The 24,443-nt window shown below is 43.7% G+C and overlaps 1 protein-coding gene and 1 pseudogene across 1 annotated transcript in view; one reads left to right on the top strand and one right to left on the bottom strand.

Moving 5' to 3' along the window:
• Positions 1–514: 514 nt before the first annotated feature.
• LOC148013533 (uncharacterized) overlaps positions 515–24,443 on the bottom strand; it is a 184,267-nt gene continuing 160,338 nt past the window's right edge. The window contains exons 17-18 of the mRNA XM_087668651.1: positions 790–884; positions 515–652 (exon numbers count right to left, since the gene is read on the bottom strand). Of these exons, the coding sequence (XP_087524777.1) occupies positions 553–652; positions 790–884 (195 nt within the window). The 3' untranslated portion in view covers positions 515–552. The remainder of the gene's footprint in view (positions 653–789; positions 885–24,443) is intronic.
• On the top strand, positions 3,135–13,606 carry LOC148013535 (uncharacterized; annotated as a pseudogene).

Here is a 24,443-nt window from a genome sequence, read left to right as displayed (position 1 = left end):
CATTGGATGGGTGGGAGTTCAAATCCTACTCATCCACAAATAAGATTTTTAAGAGGTGCTCCAACTTACGACATCCCTTTCTTGACCTATCAGAATTCACAAATCCTCGGTGGGAGCTTCACATTGAAATTCTTTTCTTGCATCGCATGATGACCGGCTCCTCTTATAACCTACCTGAAGGGAAAAAGCACTCGCATTGCTTTGATGCAAAAACACCTCCAATCCAAAAGAATGCATCGTACATAAATATATAATGATGAAGAGCTCTGAGGCCTAAAGGCTGAAGGCCACTTGCATTGCCTTCTCTTTCTTTACCGCGAGCCAAAAGATCGCCTACATCTCTGATATCTTACACTGAGAGGCACACTAAACAGAAGGAAGTCCTGCCGCTTTGTTTTCTCACACATCTTGGATGCCGCCTTCTTTCTTGTTTGCGTCCGTAATTCTGATGCTCTTTCTTGACATCAGGCGAGCTAAAGAGACAACTCCTCTACCGCTGCAAAGATTATTAGCATCTACCTTCCTTGCAGAAAAGGTCTGCTTAACCGACTTTTAGCTGCCTTGCTTTATTACTAGGATTTGCAGGGGCTCACTTATCTCGGGGAAAATGTTTTTAAAGAGAAAACGCCATTTTATACAGACCAGAACCCATCTGCAAATCAAGTCACGTTAGTAATGAGTCTATGGGGGTCTGCTTCACGTATCATCTGCTTGCCAATTTCGAAGCAAACCACCCATTTACTTCACACTGATAGAAACTGCTTTCAAACCAACAATGTCTGCACTTACCCTTTGCTTGTGGATCGTTCCCATTTCCAACTACTGACAAGGTCGGGCCACAGAGAGAAATTGTCGATTGGTTGTCCTTTAATAGCTTCCATAATCTGTCAGGAAAGAGAAATTGTGATGCACTCATGAAATGCGACTGAAGCTTAAATCGAACTAGCGTTGAGACGTACGAGTTTCTTTTGTTTTCTCAGGCTCCTAGAAACGACTTACAAGCTCTCTTACCTTTAATCACTCCCTCATATGTATTGTGTGTTCAAAAACACGGAATTAAAGTGCAAAAACACGGACAACAAATCGAAAGTAAACTAGACTGCATAGTTATATCAAACTCTTAAAAACGAGCAAATGGCTCACAAGCCTAAAATCTAATCATTTACATATGCATAGTCACATTATTTAAACAATGAGAACACTGAGGAGCTTTTGCATATGTATTCAATGGACCTATACACCCTGGCCTTTAGCAATGAGATGTTTTATGAACGTGTCAGGTCACTGAAGTGAAATCTGCACTAATGAGGAAGCCGGCAGGAGTAGGCCTGGCGCCCAGCCAACAAGGAATGTGGCAGGAGCGTCGCTTCAATGAACTGTTGACGACAGCAGGCATGTAAAGGGGCAAGGGTTATGCTGAGTCGGACCCCTTCTCCCTGGCTATATGAACCATCCTAAACAAGATTGATAGAGAGAGAACTTGCTCGTATGCTATTATGTTGCGAGTCTGGAGACTATCGTTTATCTATTGTTTCATACTCTTAAGTCTTAATTCGTTTATCTATTGTTTCATACTCTTAAGTCTTAATTGTGGATTTTTTTGAATAGTTTTCGCTCCGTTGCCCATCCACTGCTGACCTGCCTTGCGTGTGCCCCTGCTACCTGCCCCACCTCTCCCTCTGGTCAATGTCGATCAGCCACCGCACCCCATGCAACCCACCTGTTACGCTTGCCTATCCCTCCCATGTCACACTGTACCTCTCCCCCCGCCAGACACTAGCGCCAAGGTAGAGGCAGAAACTACCAAGGCATGGCTGGGGAGGAGTAGGAGGCATGGGAGGTCTTTCTACTGGCAGTTGGTTAGAGAGACCCTGCCTTCCAAGGAGGGAAAGGTCGCTGGACTTCTCTTGGGGGTATAGGCGGCTAGGCGGAATCCTACTGGAGCGGTTGGACAGGTTTTATGTGGGAAAGTGGGGAGGTTCTCGTGGAGGCCAGATTGAGTAGTTTGCAAGCACCATGTTGTTTGATCATTGCCTAGTTCTCCTAACACTTGATCCCCCAGCATCCGCCCTAGACACATGATCCTATCGGATCCCTAACTCGATCTATAGGAGGGAGGAGGTGACGAGATAGATAAAGCAGATTTGGACCAGAGAGGGGGGGCAGGAGGGACCGGATTGCAGAGGTCCTAGCCAAGTCGAGCAGAATTTGCCAAGAGGCAACCATACAGGCCAGGTAGCAAAGCTGGGAGGAGGAGAGAGCACTCCGGCGGGATCTTGCAACCACATAGAGATTATTATAGGAGACACCAAGGGATCCCACCCTCCACGCACAGGAGGTGCGCACGCGAGCAGCCATGGCTGGCCTAGAGGATAGGCGCTCGGAGTTCTCTTTTCGCACCTCAACCACCTTCTAGGCACGGAAGGGGGACACGGTGTAGGGAGTTCTTCCAAGTGCACCAGCCTCGCACCGCAGGAGAGCAGATACATAGCCTTTGGGATTAGTATGGGAGGACACGTTCTAGCCCAGACGAGGTGATGGAGATTGCCACTGACTATTACATGCGCCTTTTCTAGCAGGGGACAACCTCAGCTAGAGGACAAAGATGTAGACAGCAGGTTTGGGATCACATCCCATCCCTTGTCACAGAGGAGATGGGTCGCTCCTCCTAGCCCCCTTCACAGAGAAGGAACTAGAGGAGGCTTTCCATACACAGGATGGGTAGAAATGCCCGAGAGAGGATGGCCTCTCTAAGGCCTTCTTCACTACCTACTGGGAAGTGGTGAAGGACCCCCCTACTGATGGCCTTCTAGGAGATTTTCTCTTCAAGACAAATGCCAGGGAGTCTTTCGATAGGCCTTATCAATCTTCTCCCCAAAGGGGGAGACTGGTTGGAGCTTTCCCAGTGGAGATCGATCACCTTATTGTTAGTGGCCTATAAGACACTGGCAAAGATGATTGATAGGCGACTGACTACACCCCGTGCTTCCAGACATCATCCATGACACACAAACAGACTTTGTCCAGGATACCTTCTTTGACGCGATCAACACAGTGGGTAGAGATTGCCTGTACTACTCTTGGATTTCGAGAAAGCTTATGATAAGGTGGATTGGGATTTCCTAGAGGGCACTATGGTGAGGTTGGATTTTCCCCAGGTTTGGATTCGCAGGGTCTCTACAGTTTACAAATTGGCCACCAGCAAGGTCATAGGCAAAAGGCGAGGGGAGGAGTTTTGGCTGGAGAAATTGGTTCGACAGGGTTGCCCCCTGGCTCCATACCTGTTTCTACACTTTGCAAAGGCGATGTTCCACTTTCTCAGGTCACGTGTAAGCGGATTATGTTGCCTCCGACTTCCAGTGAGAGAGAAGATTGAGTTGTTAGACTCAGAATGCTGGAGAGAGTGAGGTTGGCTCTTGACGTGTACTATTCTACAACGGGAGAGAAAATCAACTGGCTGTCATAAAAGAAAATACCTTGATATTTTTGTACTTTGGAATCATGCTAATTCTATACCTTGTAATTTCCAACCCTTGTAAATTTAGTTCTTGCCTATGTAAATGTATCCTTAACTTTGGAGATGAGGAGTTAGCATAAAGAAGGCAAGAGACTAAGAGAAGTCATCTTTTGGCTCATTCACAAAAAAATTATTGTTCACTTTCTTGATGTTAGCTTTCTTCTTGCTAGATGAAGCATCAGCCATGGCCGTCATGTATTTTTGAAACTCTCATTATTAATACATGGAAAGATGTTTTGGTGCAATAGTTCTTTGTTATTTTATGTTTATTTCAGTTTTAGTTAGATTTCTTTTCCTGGTTGAATGCTTCATTACATTGGTATCAGAGCTTTAGCTTAGATCCTGTCAGAAGTCATTTTCATGCAATAGATTTAGTTGTAGTGACTAGGGAGTGAAAACCATAGTTAAATTCAATCATAAGAGTTAGTTCTTCCATAACCATGGCCTGACATGAAGAACTCTTACAAACCGTGACTAAGATGGAGGTTCTTGGCATAAACCAGTGGACAATGGTGGACTCCAACCAATTTGGCAACTTGTAACCAAGTTTTGGACCAAAAATTGGGTAAGTTGGACAAAACGAAGGTTACAAGACTTAGTTTGGTTCAAACTTGAGTTACTTTTTAAGAACAGGGGTTTCTTCCTTTTTTTCTTCAAGCTTCTCTCAAGAATCCATGGCCAAAGGTTAAGCAAGATCTCTTGCCTGTGACTTCTATCATGCAAAAGGACTTCATAGCCTTGTCCTCCATCCCTCAAGCTTCCAATGGAATGGTGGAATGGCACCATATGCTTCATTTCTATCCAGGAGCACAGCAGTAGGTAGCAACGTGAATTGCGCCTGGTGCATATTCTTGCCTATGTCTTGCTAAAGATGAGCTATGGAGCTCAAGTTGCTTATGATTCATGCTTTGTAGCACTTGACAAGTGATCTCCTTCAAGCTTTGGCAACATTCCTCTCTATTGTGGACTCTTCTCTTTCCCATGGAACCCTGTTATTGACAGTTTTCGATAGCAAGCTTATTTTCTCAGATTTCTTATCAAGATCATGGGGTTTTTGGTCAATTTCACTTCCTGAAGCCTCTACACAAAGGATAGTACCAACATTGTATGGATTTCCCACCATTGTGGAAGAATGGAGTGAATCCTTGAAGGATTCATGGAAGGGGCAGCAAATGTGATTTGAAGGAAGGGCATTATTGGATTCTCTTTCAAATTTTGAAGTTTCTTTGAAGCCTACTTCATACAATGAAGAGTAATCAGCATCTTCAACTCAAGTGGCATCTCTATTGAAGCCTTCTTCATCAAATTTTGGGTCCAATCGTTCATGGGAGCACTCTTCATGAAGATTCTTGATCAAGAAGCTGGATATTAACATTGGAAAGCTGAAATGTGGATGTCTTGGATTAATAGAAGCTGAAATCAAGCTCTATTTGCTAAAGCCAAGTTCTATTTGTGGGAGATTCCTTCACTAATAACAACACTCTTCTCCTACCAGCTTAAGAGGTACTCTAATCATTTTTAATCTCTCTTTAAATCTTCTTGCTAAGCTAAGTTCAATTGATGAAAGAGGGATTAAAGTGATAAAGAATCCCATCCATTCTATCAAATGCATTTCATGAGAAAACCCATAGAGCTTTGTTAGTGATTGATCATTGCATAATCAATCTCATTCATTGAAATAATCACTTCCAAGTGCCTCAAATTCTCATTTCATTTACCTAACCCTGATATTGAATTGTTTGCTCTTTTTGTTCATTGACATGAGTAAAATTTTACCCAATGGTAAGTGGAATAAGAATTGTTAAGCAGTGAGTCACTGCTGAGGTTATCCCTTACCTATCCCCATTTCAATTTCAGCCTATTCCATTCAAGTTCTTGCATATCATAAAAGGGACAATCGAATTCTTTTCATTCCATACATTTCATGCTGATTTTTAGAGCCTAGCATTGAACTGCCATGTGTATATCCACGAGGAAAAGTGGATGCCGGGCGAGTTGGTAGGACAAAAGAGAGGTGACCCTCCCCTACTGACAAGGACCTTGAAGGGGAGCACAAACCGGCTTGAGAGGGAAATTTGAATACCCCTCAATTCTCGGATCCCACGCATTTAAAGTTCAGGTACAGGTACCACTCAAGGGAACAAGAATTCAATTTTCAGCATGGTATTTTGACATTGGATCAGCATTGAGGTTTTGGAACAGGGTATACAAACAGGGTCCCATTGATCTTGCAGTCTACAGTGGATTATTCAATCATTCTGGATATTGCAGAGGGTATTTTCAGCTTTGGTAGATGTATGGAGTTCCCTTACAGGTCTACATGGTTGGTAGATACATGAAAATTGAAGGTACAAGTCACTAAATGATCAAAACAGAGCATTCACAGGTTGCAGGAATTTCTAGACAGCTACAATAAACTGTTTACAAAATTTTCTGCATTCAACTACTTTCAACACTTGATAGTTCGTTAGAAATGGGACTTCTCAAGCTTCAAGCAGAGCCAAAGAGCTTGTTATTCGGAGCACTAGAACTTAAGATATTTGAGTTTTTCCTCTGCTGTATATACAGGACATGAAGTTACTCATGGCAAGGAATAAGAAAAAGGATCCTATTTTGGAGACCATCAATGAAGAGCTGAGAGAATACCAACATGAGCATGAACATGAAACCCCTCAAGAAGCTATATGCGACAGGCATTATGAGAATGAAGAGGTTGATGTAAGCTCCACTCATTCTCCTATCAATCAACCAATGAATGGAGTTATGATGTCCCATGCTTCCATGAACTCTAACAGCCTACAACTACTCTCAAATGATATTAAAGAGATGAAATCAGGCTTTGATGGTAGGAGGATGGGTATTGACAAGTTAGTGGCTATCTTTAGTGAAAAGATGTTCCTTACAGTTGGTCCTAATGTTCCAAACCCTCCTTTGGTTGAAGAGCAACCCAAACCCTCTACTCCAAAGGTGGTAGGACAATTTGAGATTGGGGAATCGGCAAAGGCTAAAGATTTTATACAGCCCACTTCATTTCAGCCTCAGCCCCATTAATCAAAGGCCTATTCTTAGCCACATGGGCAAGATCCACACGATAGGGTTTAAGCAAGCTCTAGGCATGAAGAGGACATCCATGGTTGCAATCCATTTTATAAATAATTCTATCCTTAACTAAATATTGGTAGGCATGAACAAGGGCATGTGAATTCAGTCCCAAACTCCTATGGACAGCAACAACACAATCCTCATACTCAAGTTCAGCCTAATAGGCCAAGCCCTTTATCCAAGCATGGTTGGCCTCAATAAAATAGTAGGCAGCAACCACCATTTAATACTCCTATGCATGGACAACATCAAGGGTACCATGGACAATCTTCCAATATGGGTAACACTCATTTTCAGCCTCAAGGACATTATTTCCAGCCACAAGGTTATGGTATGCAGTATGGACAACAAACCCCATATGCACAAGGAAGTTGGAATAATGAATTCCCTAGGCAAGGCTCATTTGGTAACTCTTTTGGACAGCAACACCATAATGGACAGCAGCAACAGCAACACCATAATGGACAGCAGCAGCACAATGGGCAGCCACCTCAATATGAGAGAGAGTATAAAGAGAAAATTGTCATCTCAAATTTCAAAGGAGAGAATCCTTCACCCACAGAATTGGAGAAGTGGTTTGACAAATTTGAGATGTACTTTTTCCTTTATCCAAGGCCTGAAAATGCCAAAGTGAAGTTTGCAACCTTTCATTTAGAAGGCTATGCACATACTTGGTGGAGATATATGACAAGAATTGGGCATGACTTCTTATCTTGGGAAGCACTAAAGAATGCTATGATTGAAGTCTTCGTCTCTCCCATTGAAAAAGAGCGCTTGGAAAAGAAATGGTACACCCTTGAGCAATGTGGTCTCTCGGTTAGAGAGTATTCAAATCAGTTTTTAAACCTCTCAATGTATGTTCATGGAGTCTCCGATAGTGCCAAATCGAACAAGTATATATTTGGTTTGAAGTCTACCTTATCATCCGAAGTTGGAGCCATGAAGCCTACATCTTTGCAAGCTGCCATTCAATTGACTGAGCGTTATGGGCAGAAATACAAGAGTTTCCAGCCATAGACAGGGCATTTATTTCAGCCTACACAGTTCCCAAAGACATCAGGCCATTATGGGCATGTAAGGACTGATTTTCAACATGGTGGGAAGCCAATAAATGTTCACAGCAATACCTATAGCAAGATACCAACTTTCCCCACTGTTTATGGACCAAAGCAGGGCAGCAATTTCAGATCTAATGCTAAAAATAAGTTTGATGGAAAAAGGACTGATATTAGTGCCAAAATTTTAGCCCCTACCCAAGGCATGTGTCTAATGACAAGCTCAAAGAATTGTATGCCAAAGGGCTATGCTTTAAATGCGGGGAGAAATAGTCACCCAACCATAAGTCCTAGTGTAAGGCTAAGAATTTGAAGTTTAGTATGATTTTTGAAGATGATTCTGATGCTGAACCTATTGAGGAAAGTCTAGCACAGCTTGAAGGGTCTACTACTCAAGAAGAGATGCATGAAAATGAAAAGAGTATCCATGACGAGTTTTATGACCCAATGGATGGCTTTTCATCCGGGCGGTCATTACATGGATGATTCTTGGATTGATTTATATCCCTCACTATGTTCCATATCAAATGACGCATGGAGTGGTTCAAGAGGGGACAATACCCTACGCCTCAAAGGCCAAATCAATGGAAGGACCGCTCACATACTCATTGATACGAGCAACACACATAGGTTTATTAATTCCAAATCACTCAATGGGTTGAAATTGAGTACACAAGATATACCTTCTTCCCTAAAAATCCGAGTGGCCAATGGAGACTTTGAAAATAGTAATCAATGCTGCCCAAATGTTCCTATCACTCTATCTCTATTGTGCACTACATCAGTGAGTTTGATCGCATTAAAAATAGGTCCCATTGACATTATACTTGGCTGCAATTGGCTGAAATCTTTGAGCAGATTTACTATGGATCTTAACAAGCTGGAAATTGAATTTCAATGGTGTGGACAACAAGTAATTCTACATGGTGTTGAGAAGAAGAAAATGGAGGTGATTAGCCCCAAGAAGATAAATGCAAAGGCATGCATTTTCAGTATTCTTCTTTCGAAAGATTGATGAGGATTAGCCCTCTCCTCCTACCAATGACATAGACCCATGTCTTTGCAAGTTGCTGAAGGATTATGATGATATTTTTCAGCCACCTACTTCTCTTCCTCCCAAAAGAGAAGTGGATCATCCTATAGACTTACTGCCCAACACCAAGCCTATTAACAAACCACCATATCGCCTCTCCAAAGTGGAAAGGGAAGAGGTAGAGCGCTAAGTGAAAGAGCTATTAGAAATGGGTCTCATCAAGGCAAGCCAATCGCCTTTGAATAGGTATCCAATACCTAGAATAGATTACCTCCTTGATGACTTGAAGGATGCTAAGGTGTTCTCCAAGATTGACTTGAGATCGGGGTATCATCAAATACGCATGAAGGGGATGAGTTTAAAACAACCTTTAGGACGGAAAGAGGCCTCTATCAATTCATGGTTATGCCTTTTGGTTTATCAAATGCTCCAGCCACATTCCAATCTCTTATGAATAAGATACTTCAGCCCTTGCTATTTTAGACAGTTTTGGTGTTCTTTGATGACACATTTTGATCTATAGCAAGAACAAAGAGGACCATTTACAGTATGTAAAAGAAATCTTCAATATATTGAGAAAGCACAAACTATTTGCCAAGGCAACTAAGTGTTCATTCATGACAAAGGAAGTTAAATACTTGGGTCATATAGTGGGAGAAGATGGAATCAAAGTGGATCCTAAGAAGGTGCAATGTGTCAAAAAATGGCCTAGCCCAACTAATGCTACTTCTTTAAGAGGTTTTCTTGGGTTATCATCTTTTTACTGTAGGTTTATGAAGAATTATGCTCATGTTGCAGCTCCTCTTACCAATCGGCTAAAAAAAGAGGCCTTCTTTTGGGACGAAATTGCCGACAAGAGCTTTAATGAGCTGAAGCAATTGCTTGTTTCAGCACCAATACTAGTTTGCCTTGATTTTTCCAAGACTTTTACCATCTACCCGGATGCTAGTGGTAGAGGTTTAGGGGTTGTTTTGGTTCAAGAGCATGGTGTCATTGCATTTGAGAGCAAAAAATTCGATGATAAAGAGAGGGAGATGCATGTGTACGAGCAAGAGATGCTTGCTATTCTACATGCGATCAAGAAATGGTATCATTATCTCTATGGAACACATTTTAAAGCCAAAGGCGATCATAGGGTGTTGAGGTATTTTCTCTCACAGCCCAACAATTCTCCCAAGTAAAAGAGATGGCTGGCTACCTTGCAGTTATATGGATTTGAAATAGCATACATGGCTGGAAAGGATAATGTTGTGGCTGATGCGTTATCTAAAATGTGGGCATGCAATTTATCTACAGTGTCTACAATTTATAAGGATTGGATAAACGACATCCAAGAAGAATATGTGCTGGATGAGCATGCTGTCCAGATTTTACAGAAATTACAGTAAGAATATGATGAAGAATTTCCAAATTTCAAAGTGCATAATGGACTCTTATGGTTTAAGAGTAAAGTGTACTTGGTTCCTAACAGTAAATTCAAGCTGAAAGTGCTCCATGAGATGCACTCATCACCAACAGCTGATCATTTGGGTCTTTTCAAGACCTTTGACAAGGTCTATAAAAGTTTTTATTGGAAGGGTTTATGGAAGGACGTCAAGGAGCATGTATCCAAGTGTTTAGAGTGTCAACAAAATAAAGACTCCACTTTATTACCAACTGGACTCCTTCAGCCTTTACCTATTTTTACGGGCATAAATGGACCGACATTTCCATGGACTTTATAACGGGATTACCTACTACTAGTCATGGATGGAATAGTATCTATGTGGTTGTTGACAAATTGACTAAATCAGTCCACTTTATTCCAACCAAAATACAATATTCAACAAGTCAAGTGGCTGAGCAATTTATGGAAGATGTGTTCAAGCTGCATGGTATGCCAATGAGAATAATATCGGATAGAGAGACAAAATTTATGGGCAACTTTTGGAAAAGTCTATTCTTTTCTATGGGTACTTTTCTCACTCCTAGTACAACCTATCACCCCCAAACCGATGGACAAACGGAGAGAGTTAATCATTGGGTGGAAGTGTACCTTAGGCATTATTGTCATGACACACAAGCTTTATGGGATCGTTGGATCCACCTTGTTGAATTTTGCTATAACAACACGTATCACATGAGCATAGGTATGTCCCCATTTGAAGCACTTTATGGGTACAAAGTCCAAATCCCATCAGTTTTGTTTCATGAAGATATCAACCCCCAAGCAAAGGAAGAGTTGAAAAGGATGGAGATGCTCATGAGACAATGCAAGGACAGCATAAGGAAAGCACAAGAAGTAATGAAAGCCTATGCCAATGAGAAGAGAAGACATTTGGACTTCAAAGTTGGAGATTGGGTGTTTCTTAAAGTGCCCAAGACACACTATGCTTCATTGAAGGGCGGAAAGTTGAAACAATAAGCTTGCTCACAGATTTTATGGACCATATTTGGTAGTGCAAAAAGTTGGAGAGCTTGCTTATAAGCTCCAACTACCTTCTTCCACTAGAATACATGATGTATTTCATGTTTCACAGCTTAAGAAGTACGTTGGACCTGATGTGTAGGTATTGGAAGAGTTGCCACCATAGTTGTTTGCAGACGCGTCTGAAATGAATTTCAGACGTTTGTAAACGTCTGAAAATCCCATATCAAACTTGACATTTTTTTTAATTAAAAAATGTTGACGACTTTACACAAAAGCATACAGAATATGGTCGCCTTTATCTGCCGACTCTTTCCCTGGATCCAGGCAGTCTGAAACACACTCTCCTGAGGAATCGTGACTGAAAATGACTGAACTCAGCCTGAGGAACTCCACAAACTGTGGGAAACATGGCTCTCTACTTGGAAATACTACTGCCCCAAACTTTTTGATCATCAGGTAAGATATCTCTCTCTCTCTCTCTCTCTCTCTCTCGGGCTTCAGCCTGTGAGCACTGAGCAGTGCAGACTGCAATGAGTCTTCAGAGTCCAGACTCTTCACTGTTCACAACTTCACAGTCTATAGACCTGAAGGCTGAATATTGAGATTCGAGGTTACAGACCTGGAGGCTAGAGCTTGGGACTACAATGCACAGTGCATAGTGCACACTGCAGTGACTGGTCACTGCACAGTGGCTGAAAATTAAGTTCTGAAATTTGAGAGCTGAAGCCTGAAGTCTGGACTCTGGACTTTGAAGTTTGAACTCTGGAGTCTGAAGTCTGAAGTTTGAACTTTGAACCTTTGGAATATGAAGTTTGAAGACTAAAGTTGTTGCCACTGGCCAGTTGGAACATTGAAGTCTAAAGATTCAAGAGAAGATTACAAGCTTCTCTCTCAGTTTGTAAGTTCTGTGCAGTGTGAGGTTATCTGAGCCTCCGAGACTCTGAGCTGAGAACTCTCTCTCTCTCTCTCTCTCTCTCTCAGCCTTCAGGCTTCAGCCTTCAAAGTTTAAACTTCAAGTTCAAAGTTCAAAGATTGCAGAGTTCAAAGACTGCAGACTGCAGAGTTCAAAGTTTAAACTTCAAGTTCAAAGTCCAGATTCCAGAGCACTGTAGAATTCAGATTGTTCTGGTCAGTGGGTCACAGCAAAATTACTATTATGTCATGACTTATGACTCGTGTCTTCATTAAATTTGTATCAGATTTTAACTTTTGAAGATGGGAAGAAAGCGGAAAGCTGAATGGGATCATGTTACTGTTGTCAAAACAGTTGGAAAAGGGCAGAATATATGTAAATGCAAATATTGTGGACACACTTGGGATGGTGACCCACTATGCATAAGGGGACATATTTTGGGATTGTCAGGGCTTGGTGTGGAAAAATGCACTGCTACACCACAAAGTGCAAAGGATATATGTCATAGATTGCATGTGGGTGTTGGAGGGCAAGGGTCCACAACAAACATTGATGCAACTGTATCTGATTTGGGAGATGCTTCTCATGTCAGTGGGCGTGGCTCTGGCAATGTAGATGTAAGTGTTACTGTTGGGCAGCATGGACAATCAAGCTCTCAAGAGCATGTGAGCAAAAAAAAGAAAGTGGCCAAATCACAAGGTGCTTTAGCAAAATCATGGGATTTGCAAGCAAGAAAGGAGGCAGATATTGCTGTTCGTCGCTTCTTCTATGTAGAGAATATTCCATTTTGGAAAGCAAAGAGCCCATATTTTATTGGCATGCTAAAGGCAGTTGGGCAAGTGGGTGAGAGCTACAAACCACCTTCGTATAACAGTCTAGGCACGAAGGACCTTGTGGAGGAGGTCAAATGCATTGACCGTGAATTGCTTGACATTAGGGAGAAGTGGAAGAGATATGGATGCAGCATTGTCTGTGATGGATGGTCAGATGCAAGGCGTAGGCCTATTATAAATGTTATGGCTACATATGTGATCCTTGATATTGGCCCAGATTATGTGGTGCAGGTATGTATGGACAATGCAGCTAACTGCGTGAGAGCAGGTGATTTGATTGAGCAGGAGTGGCCTAATATTTTTTTACTAGATGTACATGCCATTGCTTGGATCTTCTGTTAGAAGATATTGGGAAGCTTGCTTGAATTGCCCCTGTGTTGGCTAAAGCAAATAAAGTTGTCACATTTGTTACATGCAAGCATACAATCTTGGCATTGTATCGCCAATTCAATCAAAAAGAACTATTGAAGCCATCGACCACACGGTTTGCTTACATGTTTATCATGTTAGTGAACTTGTTGGATGAGAGATGCTACAATGGTTTACGACGTATGGTTGTTAGTGATGCCTGGGTAAGGAAGAAAGCTTCACGTACAATAAAGGGAATGGAAGTAGCTGAGATTGTTTTGGGTGCATGTTTTTGGAATGATGCCAAGATGATCGTTACTCGTTTCATACTTTCATACGCATTTGCGTTTGACGTTTGATTCACGTATGGAAAAACTATGGTTGCCACCAATGGATGAAGCAGGACTTGTCATATATGAACCTGAAAGTATTATTGGAAAGAGAGAAAAAGTGCTCAGAAATCGTACTCTTACTGAGTACCTCATTAAGTGGAAGAGCTTACCTATAGAGGAATCTTCTTGGCAACCATCCACTTATGTGAATGATTTTCCTTGGTTATTGCAGGATGATACATGACACTGTGCAGGGACAGCTTGCTGTGAGATATTTCTGTTGGCAATAAAATTGTCCCGACTTTATCAAAAATTGATTTTGACATTATGGGTGATACTAGGGATTGTATACTTCATTTCTATACTTCATATGTGTCATTTGGACCACTCTATCAAAAGTTATGATAGTTTTTGTAAATCAGCCCTGTTTGGACAGCAGCCAGTTTACTCACAGTTTGGTATACATAAAGGTCTCTCTTATATGGAAAGTGCTTTCCTATCGTATCGGAGCTACATGGACATGATTACTATCATCCTTGGCTTGGATTTGGTCCATTTATCCTTGGTTTTGAGGACAAAACCATCTTAGGACGGGATGGTTTGTCATAAAAGTTTTAAAAATACCTTGATATTTTTGTACTTTGGAATCATGCTAATTCCATACCTTGTAATTTCCAGCCCTTGTAAATTTAGCCCGTGCCTATGTAAATGTACCCTTAACTTTGGAGATGAGGAGTTAGGATAAAGAAGGAAAGAGACTAAGAGAAGACATATTTTGGCTCATTCACAAAAAATTTACTGTTCACTTTCTTGATGTTAGCTTTCTTCTTGCTAGATGAAGCATCAGCCATGGCTGTCATGTATTTTTGAAACTCTCATCATTAATACATGGCAAGATGTTTTGGTGCAATAGTTCTTTATTATTTTATGTAAATTTCAATTTTAGTTAGATTTTTTTTCCTGGTTGAATGCTTCATTACACTGGCCAAAGTCGGTTGGTTCCCTCATAGACCCAGACTCTAGCACGGAGTGGAGCGTCCACCTGGGATTTAGATGGGTAAGCAGAGGGCAGACTGTCCAGTACCTAGGGTTCCAAGTGGGACTCGACATCACTCCTACCCAACAGTTTCTTCTTGTCTTTGATTCTATTCGAAGAAAACTGACCTATTGGAGCACAGTTCGCCTCTCACTAGCTGGGCGAGCCTTGGTGGTTAACCAGGTCCTCCTAGCGACGGCCTGGTATATCACTTCGTGTTGGTGCTTCTCCTCATCCTGTCACCTGCAGCTTCGCCGCCTAGTGCAAAATTTCCTTTGGTCAAGGTCAGATGGCTCCAGGGATTCCAGGGCCAAGGTGGCGTGGGCAACCATCATATGGCATCGGTTAGAGGGAGAGCTTGGGATTATAGACCCAGAGTATCAGAGTAAGGCCCTCTTGGGCAAGCTAGTTATTCACGGTCTCACACTAGGCGGGCAGACCTAGAAGGTCTTATTGTACGAGGGTCTTTACGACTATAGACTATGGCTCGATGGTGAGTGGAGGCCGTCCCTGAGATGGATCTTCACGTCAACTCAAATCACCCCCCCAGATCACCTTTTCTATGTAGCTTACTCCGCATGTGGTAGGGCCTTCGTAAGGCCCTAATCCAAAGCCCCCCCAGGCTGTCAGGAGGAGATAGACTGTCAGTCGGTGATCTGAAACCCCCAGGTCAAAGATCGGGAAGGGGCACAGATTGGCAAGCGCCCCCACATCTAGTGGGCAGGTTGGGAGGCCGGCCTGGCTCGTACCATCAAGACATGGCGGGAGGTGTATAGGATGGCAGACGAGGTGTTTCAACGAGTATCAGGATGCCAAAGAGAAGTGGAGTTGAGGAGAAGAGAGATAGACGCAACAATACCTCTGGAGTGGCTTGCTCTCCCGATACGAGAGCCGATAGAGCCCGCGGAGGTATGGGCCACTAGGTTTTCACTAGCAGGCATACCCCTACAGGTGGTAGGTAGAGTGGGCAGCGCCCCGCAAGGGACTTTCTTCGCCGTTCAGGAGAGGGGGCGTCTGGCCCTTGACAGAGGGTAGCAGGATGAGGGGATAGCTGTCCTTTCTTGAAGGAGGATTCAGGTGGTGGGCCTTCAGGGAAAGACATGGTGATTGGACCCCTATGTTTTCTGGATGGAGCTCAAGGAGTGGCGCCTTTGGATCTCGGAGGGCTGACCACTTGATGAGCTAGAGTGGGATCCAGGAGAGTGGCTACGGTCGGCCACTGCGATCGCCAAGAAGCCACCCAGGTTCCTGGAGTACACTGCTAGGTTTGGCAGACACATATTGATGCAAGAGGATATGGATTGGGTGCCGTCACGTAACACGCACTGGGCGGAGCACAACATCACGGATCCTTTCCAACGGACCTTCTAGTCCCGCCTATGGGATAGCTGGAGACTGAGGAGGGTGTCGTACTTCTTATGGTTGGTGACACATGGAGGCTTAGCGGTGGGAAGTTGGCTTACCCAGATACATGAGGGAGGTTGCAAGTGCTACACACAGCAGCCTCTGGAAACCCCAAATCACTGCCTTTGGTCGTGTGAGGAGGCACAACTCGTGTGAAAAGGAACATGCTGTATCCTTCATCGTATATCACCCAGCCTTGGATGTATCTCATGGGGAGCTTTTTGTTGGTAAGCAGTCAGCTAGGGCTGTCACCTTCTGTATGAGGCCGGGATGCAGGACACGATATTCATTATCAAGGCAGGGTCATGCGCAGTGGTCAGTTTGGAGGCTCTACCCATCCGCCAGCTACTGGAGCCCACAACAGACCGCTTCGAGGTATGGGAGATCATAGGGAGTCTTACTGGCTCGCATATTTGGAAGGCGCGGTGTCAGGGGGCTTTCGATGGAGAGAGACTTTCAACACATGCAACCTTAGTAGAGCTTTGGACCTCCATCATCCACTCCCTCCGTGGTCGATGGGATCAAGTGCAGGGCGAGTCCAAGGCGAGTCAGGAGCTCCGTTGTCATTTCATGAGCACTTGGGATGACCAGGACCTGTTTTTCGTGATGCAGGCAGGCAGCCCCAAATGGCGATACATCCCCCCTCCACGGCTTCTTGTCCCCATCTCCCCTAGACCGCCTTGAGAGGCTTGTATACATGATGTATTTGTGACTTTGCATTAGCCTCAACTAGTCTCTTGAGCATGAGCACTCCGTTGTAATCAGTTTTTTGAGTAATATAATCAGCCACATTTTATTTGGAAAAAAAAGCCTTAATTGTGCTGTGTCTTGATATTTGTTAGCACTCAGTATCTTTCTTTTCCGGAAAAAATGTGGCTAATTATTTTACTCAAAAGATGTTTACAACAAAGTACATGTGCTCAACAGTCCAACTGGAGCTAAAACAGAATAAAAAAACAATCAAATGTACAAGCCTCTCAAGGTGGTCTATGGAATGGGAGCAAGAAGCGAGGAGTATATTGCCACCTAGGCTGCCTCCCTACACATTGTGAAGAATATGTTGGTCATGGCCACCCCATGTGAGCACGAAATGATGACAGAGTTCTTGGCAAGCTTGAGAATCGCCCTGCACCTAGTCCCAACAGCAACAAAGGAAGTGGATGATGGAAGTCCAGAGCTCAGCCAAGGTTGTGTATGTTGAAAGGCACTTGCCGCCAGGTCATCTAAGAGTGTGCCTTCCAAATGTGCCCCCCCTTTAGGCTCCCAATATTATCCCACACCTCATAAGCACTCTATAGTAGGGTCCAAACCTGATGAATAGGCTGACTGCAATGCATCCAAGCCAACCACAACACAATGGCCTACCTCAATGATGAAAACCAAGCTCGGCACCAATCCATGGAGAATACAACAAGCTTCTCTCCACACCAACTATGCTGCCTTGCATGACCAGAGGCAATGCTTTGAAGTTTCCAAGCACTGCTAAGCAACACTTGCAAATTCCATCCTGCTGCGTCTGGGCCAACCAGCTCCCAATAACCAGCTTTCTACGGGCAAGAAGCCAAAGGAAGTATGACCTCCTTTGAGGTCTCCAACTATCCTACAGGCATCACCAAAAAAGTCCATCATAAAGCATCCATGATGTGTTCCACCCAATACCTGCTACATGAAGGTGCACAATCCATGACTTTCTACATCAGTACATGTGTGCCGATCCTAGCTGCGTAGGCCAATAAGCTCTACAACTTCTTGGTGACTCGAGTGGCTGGTCAAAATTACTCTCCTAGGTCCCACTCCAACTCATTGAGAGGCCAGCTCTCCCTAATCCAGAGGTGCCACTCCCGAAACTCCATCTAGGGTACGTAGGGTCTAGCCTCCAAATCTTCCCCTAGAGTCCTATAACTCGAATTCTCCTCTAGGGGATAGCTTATAGCTCCTCATCCTATTGACTCTGTCAAGGACTAGCTGTCCACCAACCTATACTGTGAAGAAAATATCGTGACTGGTACCACCCCTCCACCTGCCACTTGCCACCTGTAGAGGGATGCCCACTAGTGAGAACCCGACTTCCCACACCTCTCTAGTTTGCATTGGCTCTTCAATGGAAGGATCCAACTACTCCTATGGTATTGCTACATCAATCTTCCTCCTAGCCTCAGCTGCATGCAAATAGCTAGATGTCTACTACAAAACCACTTGATTTGCTATCCTCTAAACCTCTCGCCACACCCTAATAGTGTGAGCAAGGCCAGCCTCCTAGTCAGCCCATTGGATGTGAGAGCACTCTCCAATCTGAGTTCTATCACAATCTCGAACCTAAGGGTTCCAAACCACTCGTTGGTAGTCTTGATACACTAGGGGCCTCTAAACAAGGGCCTTGCATCTTACAAAGGGTGCATGGGGGACTGCCTAGTGGCCTACCAACACTACAGAGGCGATGGATATCTTACCAAGGGAGTCCAAGTAGTCACCTTAGAGAGGACGCAACATCGAACAAAGGGTGCGCATCGGCTACCTAGAGGCTTACCAAATCCTGCAAAGGCAGATGGATCCTCAATATGCTATGTTTTTTTATTTTTGGAATAAATAAATATAAAGGTATTTGGAGAGATTGTTGGCGGTCGATTAACTGTACGATATGGGAGAATGAGAAGTGATGGTTAGGTCCAACCCATCACAGAAAGGACAAGCTACCTGTCCACTCAAGGATATCGGTGAGGAGGGAAGGGATGATGGAGTCGTGGTGTGCTGTAAGAACCTTTGGTGGAGACAGCTTAGTATCCGCCTAGGGGTGCTTTGCACAACGAGATGCATATATGCTACATGCTGAGAATGCTCATGCAACAAGTGCCACTTGGATAATGTCCACGTAGGGAAATCATTTACTTGTCCAAGCGCCCTTTACAAAGGTGATGAAATCATGCAATGCAAAGAAGATACAATAGGGGGAAAAGGCAGATGTCGAAGACAAGTGTCAAAACCTAGAGAATACCAAGAAGAGTGGCAACCCACTCTCAACCATGGATGCCAATGCTAAAGGAGGAAGAGGAGCCAAATGTTGGTCTTTGTGTGGTGCCGAGAACCATGATGTGAGGAAGCATCTCAATTAGAAGAACAAGATAGAAGTCACCAACATGATAGCATCAAGAGAGATGTTGCACGATCTGCCTCGGGAGGGAAAGCCTCCATGCTAATAGAAGAGCAGAACTCCTAGGATGATGAAACCATGAATGGAACGGTGTGCATCCCAAGTCTCCAGCCTAGGCACAACCGTGCAAACTTCTATGTTAGCCTTACATTGAAAACAAAACCCTACAAAAGAGATGAAGATTTGCAAGTACAGAGATCAGTAGTGAGATACTTCAAAAAACAAAACAAAACAGAAATGAAAAGCGAACTGAATGAACAATGCAGTGGTGCAAATGTGTGTGTGTGTGTGTGTGAGTAAATGTAGCAGAAGCCTTAAGAATGAAGATCTAAGGACAAAATCTTATGGGCCCAAGTCAATAGCCTAAAGACCTAAGAGTGCAAAGATGGAGTAAATCTAAGGATGTGGCCACCATTGCGTACGTTCACTAGCAAGGCTTTGCCAATAAACGCTTGATGAGGTGGTAAGGTAGTCCTAAATGGAGGTGAACATGAAGTGGATGCATAAAGTGCAATGGAATTAATACTAGCAAACCAATCAACTAATCCTTCAAGAGTAGTGAAAGATATAGGTTGCTAAGGTTGTGTGTATGTCACATGTCTAGTAGCCACTAGGACAGATGGAGCAGATGGTGCAACAACAGGAGATATAGCCCCAGTGGATTGGCCAACCAGAGTGGAGGCAATTGCAATACTCTGTTTTGCTTTTCTAGGTGAAAGACTTTTGTGCCTTGGTATGACACTCCTCGTCCGCATGGCCCAGCCTCTAGCAGTGTGTACAAAGCTCATTTTTCTTAGAGAGTTGTTGCTATGGATTTTGTTTCTTTGGTTTTGTTTGAGAAGAGGTGTTAAACTTTGATTGGCTTGCCTCTACATCTTACGAGTGCTTGCCACTGTTTCTTTTTCCACCCAAAGAAGAGGCACCCAATCCCCTCTGCTTGGAGTAAGGCTATGTGGAGGCTTTCTTGTGGACTTGATTGTGCAGCCATGCGTAACACAAGAATTGACACTGAAACTCATAGAAGGTTGTCAATCTAGGTAGTGACATAATGTGCTATATAAATGGATGTATTTATCGAGCAACTTGTTTAAGAAGAACGTAACCTGATTTTCCTTTGACTTTGGGGAGCTAGTAGTGGAAAACTTAGTAACTGTTGATATTTGGCCAACTTGACTTTCTGATCATCCCCTTTCTTAATGTTAAACTCCTAGAGTTCAAACTTGAGATTGACATGCCGAGTGTGATCTCGCACCGGATAGTGGTCAATGAGATGACTCCAATGCTTAGATGCGAGGGATCAATGTTGTAACTGAGAGTGGAACTCAAGAAGCAACTTTTACATTAACTCAACCTTGGCTATGGCATTGTGGGCTCTCCATTAACAAATGAGATCAAGGTGAGCTATCGAGGGTCCGACATAGGAACCTTGGCTATGGCATTGCGGGCTCTCCATTGATCAATGCGATCAGGGTGAGCTATCGAGGGTCCAGCATAGGCTTTACGCCAACGAGGAGGTCCCAAAGTCCCTGAGATTCAAGCATTTGTTGCATGAAGTTTGACCAAGTTGTGAAATTCAACTCATTAAAACAAGCCTTATCCGTAAAGGCATTCTTAGCTCTTGCAATAGGAGTGATACTACTAGGAGATGGATAAGGTGTGTAATGGGGTGGGGTGGATAGGGTGGGGGAGAGCAGTACACTTGGGAAGTAATCCCTGAGTGCCCACCATGCATACAAGAAATGTGTATAGTGGATCCAAATGTGGGCATGGGCTGATTGTGTATGGATATGGTGATTGCATGAGGAGCTCATGGTGGAGAGATAGGGATACATGGAGTAGAGGATAGGAATCCCTACATAGGAGTGACCCAAGGAATGTGAGATGACACACCATAAGTAGAGGATAGAAATCTCTACATTTGAGAGGACAAAGAAGGTGGATGACTAGGCATAGTGAGGGGGATGCCCATCACATCCATTGCAGTGGTGGTAAATGATGTGCTCACTGATAGGAAGGCGGAGGGAACTGTGGTAAAGGGTGGAATGCCATGTAACAAGCCCCCATGGTGCAAAGAGGCTTGAGGGTAAGTGAAGGGTACATTGTTAAAGGGTGGCATTTCCCCTAATGATATACCATGAGGTGAAGGGATAGGAAAGTGTGAGTATGGAATGGAGAATAAGAATGTGCTAGGAGCGGAAACAAAAGTTCCAACTCCTAGTACATTGGATACAAATGTGGAGTGTAATCCAAGGGTTTGGAATAAAGAAGCGAGGAAATTGAAGTGTGGGCTAGAAAAGGTGGGTGGAATGGGAGGGATTTGAGAAGAGTGGCTTACATGCTCAAATGAAACAGAAGATATAAGTATACTTGCTAGGGTTTGCACTAAGGAAACACAGTGTGTGACCACGACAGAAACACAAAGACATAAACAGTGACATGCAAAACTCAAACCCTAAACACAAAATGCAAAACTCAAACTGCAGAGCGGTGAGTGTTGGAGTGTGACGTTCATAGGTGCCTTCATACAATGTACGGATAGGTTCATACTGTATGGTATTGTACGAATTTATACGTGATTTTGGGCGCATTTTTCCCACCCATCATGTGGACAAAAACCGGTTATCGTGCTACATAACTGGTTTTTGTGGAGAACTCGTCCACCCATCATGTGGGCAATGTTTGGCAAAAAGGGACGAGTTGTGGACTTGGGGCTCATTTGCACTCTCTCTAAAGTCTCACTCTATCCTCAAGGCTCATCTCCACCCTCTTGTCTTCAAGCAAAAATCTCCCATCCCCTCTCTCTTCAAGCATCATCTCCTCTTCTCCTCTCCTCTTCCCTCCATCCCCTCCCTCTTAAAGCATCATCACCCCACCCTATCCCTCTTGGGTCTTCAAGCCTCTTAACCTCTCACTCTCTCCCCTTCCTCCTATCCCCTCCCTCTTCAAGCATCATTGTGATTGCCAATCGGAGTGACAAGTCTTGACTCTTTTCTCTCCATCGGGCCTCGCCTTGATGCCTTGGTATCATAACATGCGAGAAGCATGAGGCCTTCAACTTGCATGCCATCCATGTGGAGGACACAAAGAAGTCCAACTTCCACCATTGGACATACAAGTATTTAGGGAAGTGCTACACAAATAGTGCAACCCGGCTTCTTCAACATCTTTCCAAGATGGGGAGGCAAGTTGCCCCATGCAAGGCGATTCCTCAACACATTGCGGAGGAGATTCTTGCCACGATAAGAGGGAGATCCACTAGAGGAGGAGGAAGTGGTGCATCAGCGACGGCACCCACATCTATGTCTACTCGTAAGGAAGCCTCTAATGTAGGCGTATCTTCAAGGCCTCCCCCATTGGTGGTGCCCACTCCACATCCGCTTCCGGCTCCGGCATTGGCAAAAGGCAAAGATTTAAGGCTCATGTAACACTAAAGAGGCAATCCTCTCTCTCTTAAGCTCCCGGTTATATTCTTGGATCGGCAATAATAAACAAACACTGAGATTGCATGCGCGGTGATCGAGTGCAATCTTTCATTCAATGTCCTAAAGCATGCGCAATGGAGAAAGATGGTGAGAACCATCACCAATGTGGACCCACGTGAAGGATGGAGTGGGGTTACATACAATGATATGAGGATGAAGAAGATTGATGAAGAGGAGAGGATTGATAAAGCCCTTGATCCTATTTGAGCCGCATGGACAAAATACGGTTGCTCCATTCTTACGGATGGATGGAGAGACCATAGAAAATGGGGCATCATCAACATACTTGATTCATGTCCACTCGTCATATTATTTTTTGCAAGCTATAGACACCGGCAAGAGGGGAAGCAAAACGATTGACACATTCATCTATCGCCACATTTGGCAAGCTATCATTGAGGTATAGATTGTTTTTAAAAATTTTAAAGCCACTCGTCATATTATTTTTTGCAAGCTATAGACACCGGCAAGAGGGGAAGCAAAATGATTGACACATTCATCTATCGCCACATTTGGCAAGCTATCATTGAGGTATAGATTGTTTTTAAAAATTTTAAAGTTGTTGCTTTCATTATTATAAATTTTAATTCATGTCCCCTACGAAGCTTTCCTTATCATAATTTTGAATTTGTGCCATGTATGATGTGGTTGAGGGGCCCCCAAATGTAGTACAAGTTGTTACTAACAATGCATCCAATTATCAATGCATGGGCCGTTTGCTCGAGGCTAAGTTTCCTTCAATGATGTAGACTCCATATGCAAGTCATTGTTTGGACTTGCTCATGGAGCACATTGGGAAGCTCAAATGGGTGAAGAGGGTGGTGTATAGGGCTATATCAATTGTCACCTTTACGATGAAGGTAAAGATACTTGCAATGTATTGTGAGCATAGCATGCTTGAGTTAAAGAAGCCATCTTCCTGCTAGAGCATGTTTATGAGGTGCAGTCCGCTCTATGCCGATAGTGGTGTCCACTCTATGAAATGAGGTGCACTCCGCTCTACACCAAATGGTGTGCACTCTATGGAATAAGTGGGATGAGCATGAGATAGAGGAGGCGAAAGTCATGCAATGCTTGTGCCTTGATGAGCAATTCTAGTAGAGTGTCTGTGGAATTGTGATTGCCATGACTCCCTTTTATAGGGTGTTACGTATGAGTGATTGTGAGGGGTCCACCATGGGCCTTCTCATTCACTTCTTTAGAGCAACATTGGTGGAGGCACGGGCTTGCACGGTGATCACGGAGTCACATCGTGCACATATCATTTACATAGCAGAGAAGAGATGGGTATGGATGCGTAAGCCCATCCATGGATTTGCAACACTATTACATTCAGCCTGTAAGTCTCCAATAGTCATGGATGATAGAGAGTTGTGTTTGACCAACTTGCATATCTCACTCGTGTGGTCCCCATGGATGATCGCAACATACTTCTAGAGGAGCTTGGATGCTATGCCGATCAGAGAGGGTATGTGGCTTTTACTTCTTCCACTTATTGGAGAAGAGAGCCACTTGTGAAGCCTCTCTTTTGGTGGTAGAATTTTGGATATGCGCTCTAGACTCTTCAGCCCTTGGCCATGAGAGTCCTCGCTTAGGATTGCTCTTCGGGTGCATGTGAGAGAAATTGGAGTGCCTATTCTCTCATTCACACAAAGATTCACAATTGGCTTAGCACATGACAGTTAGAGCGGCTAGTCTATTGCTGCACTAACTTGCGCATGATGAAAGCCATGATGACCATGGGTAGTCCAAAGCAAGTAAACACTTATCATTTCGGTTAAGTCAAGTTTAAATTTGTTGTTTTTAATTTTATACAAGTTAACAACTTAG

Source organism: Lygodium microphyllum, chromosome 26 (assembly GCF_053477565.2).
Source record: "Lygodium microphyllum isolate KBCC chromosome 26, Lygodium_microphyllum_v1.1.10, whole genome shotgun sequence".
NCBI lineage: Eukaryota > Viridiplantae > Streptophyta > Polypodiopsida > Schizaeales > Lygodiaceae > Lygodium > Lygodium microphyllum.
The sequence above is the reverse complement of the archived record's forward strand: the minus strand, read 5'-3'. Positions and strand labels throughout refer to the sequence as shown.